Genomic DNA, 1641 nt, shown 5'->3' on the forward strand with positions numbered 1-1641 from the left:
GTTGAGGTTCCCACATTTTCTAGACAATCGGCTCACAGATGGCTGCAAGGCTGCCAGCCTTACGCACTGGCCGCCCTTTACTCCCAAGAATATTCCAAGAATATTCCTGGTACTCATTTCTGTTACAGGCTGAGTCGACCCCAGGGCCATAGTGCGGCTGGAAGGATTAGGTCAATTGAAAAAATCCAATGACTTCATCGGGACTTGAACCTATGACCTTCCGGCTTGTATTAGAAATAAGAGCTCATGACCAGATCTGGACTGATACTCACTCCCTCCAGTTCGGTTTTCTTCCTTTGCTTCTCCACTTTATTTTTGCCAGGTCCCTTTCCATGAAATTCATGAGACAGGTATCTGAAATTATAAATAGAGACAACATTAAGTCACTGTATTTTAGGATCTTACAGAATGTGGCCATGTTTCCAAGTAACACGTAAAATCCTTTCATCCTGAAGTTTCAGCTCGAAAGGGTATGATCCATATATAGTTCAATCTGTTATTTTGTGAAATAATAAAAATATGTAACATTCTGTTTTCCAACACAACTTACTCATACAGCCAATAACCAGAAATGGGCATGCTACAGCACATTAAAGTCGTAGAGATTGAAATGATTAACACAAAATATTTTAATAAAAGTACAAAGGGATAGTAATAATTCTGAGGCATGTTTCTTCCTAATTCATGCAACCTATCTGCAAACTGAACAATTCTCCTACATTCTATGCCTATACAATAAACTATATCAAGTACAAAGTACTGACACACTCAAATGTCACAATATGTTGGCTAGTTACAAACTGTCACATACAGAATGGGAGAAAAGGAAGTCAAAACAACACGTATATATATCAAAATGCTGTACTGAAAGCATCTGAGGTGGAACACAATAATCTCACCACCCATGATAGGGTAATCACGATACTGCTGGTCAACAGAGGGACCCTATAATTTAACAGAACCTTCTGAATGAGTATAACAGCTTACCCCAGGACCTTTTTCTTAAGGACCTAATTTAAGTGGCTCTAGTGTTGCTCCCAACTCAGTCACCAAGTTAATATGGCTGATGGTAGTCAACTAAAAGAACGTGTGAGTGGCACGATGACAATACAGAGTTTCACATAAATTCATCAGTTGGTTCACACATTATCGTGGGGATGGCATACATGGATGATAAACATGGTAGTCCCATAATCTTGTCTGTTTTCGTTAAAAAACTTCTTCCTCCTTGGAATTTTTTTCTTAAAATAGCAATTACTGTGGAAACTTTTTCTGCTCTAAAGAATGTACTAGCATTGGACAGGCTACCCTCCACAGTGTGACATATCTTAAAAACAGATATGCTGTTATCTGTGCTAACCCGAAAGCCTCCTTTGCATTAAGTACGTGTCCATCATTATCTATGTAGTTGAGTTTAACATTTGGTTTGTAGCCCTCATTTACTCTGAAGTCTGAGGTTGGACCACCGTAACGCTCACGACACCCAAACTTTCCATCATCTCTGAAGAAGATAAAACAATGCTGTATATTAAATTCCTTAATTAGTCTTGCTTGCTTACTTCGTCCTGTCTGGACCATCATGTACACCTCCCTAACATTCAAGTGGGTCAATCCCGAGAGACAGGACAAGACTTGCAATCC

At 39.3% G+C, this 1641-nt stretch overlaps 1 protein-coding gene across 1 annotated transcript; it reads right to left on the minus strand.

The window, feature by feature from the left end:
* Positions 1 to 272: 272 nt before the first annotated feature.
* On the minus strand, positions 273 to 1635 carry LOC117282465 (U4/U6.U5 tri-snRNP-associated protein 1-like; the record flags this gene model as incomplete). The annotated part of the gene is made up of 2 exons (XM_033752226.1): positions 1361 to 1635; positions 273 to 354 (listed from the first exon to the last, which is right to left on the minus strand). Coding segments are annotated over exons 1-2 (303 nt in total), but the record flags the coding sequence as incomplete, so codon positions are not given.
* Positions 1636 to 1641: the final 6 nt, after the last annotated feature.

This window comes from Cryptotermes secundus, unplaced genomic scaffold (assembly GCF_002891405.2).
Source record: "Cryptotermes secundus unplaced genomic scaffold, Csec_1.0 scaffold9075, whole genome shotgun sequence".
Classification (NCBI taxonomy): Eukaryota; Metazoa; Arthropoda; class Insecta; order Blattodea; family Kalotermitidae; genus Cryptotermes; species Cryptotermes secundus.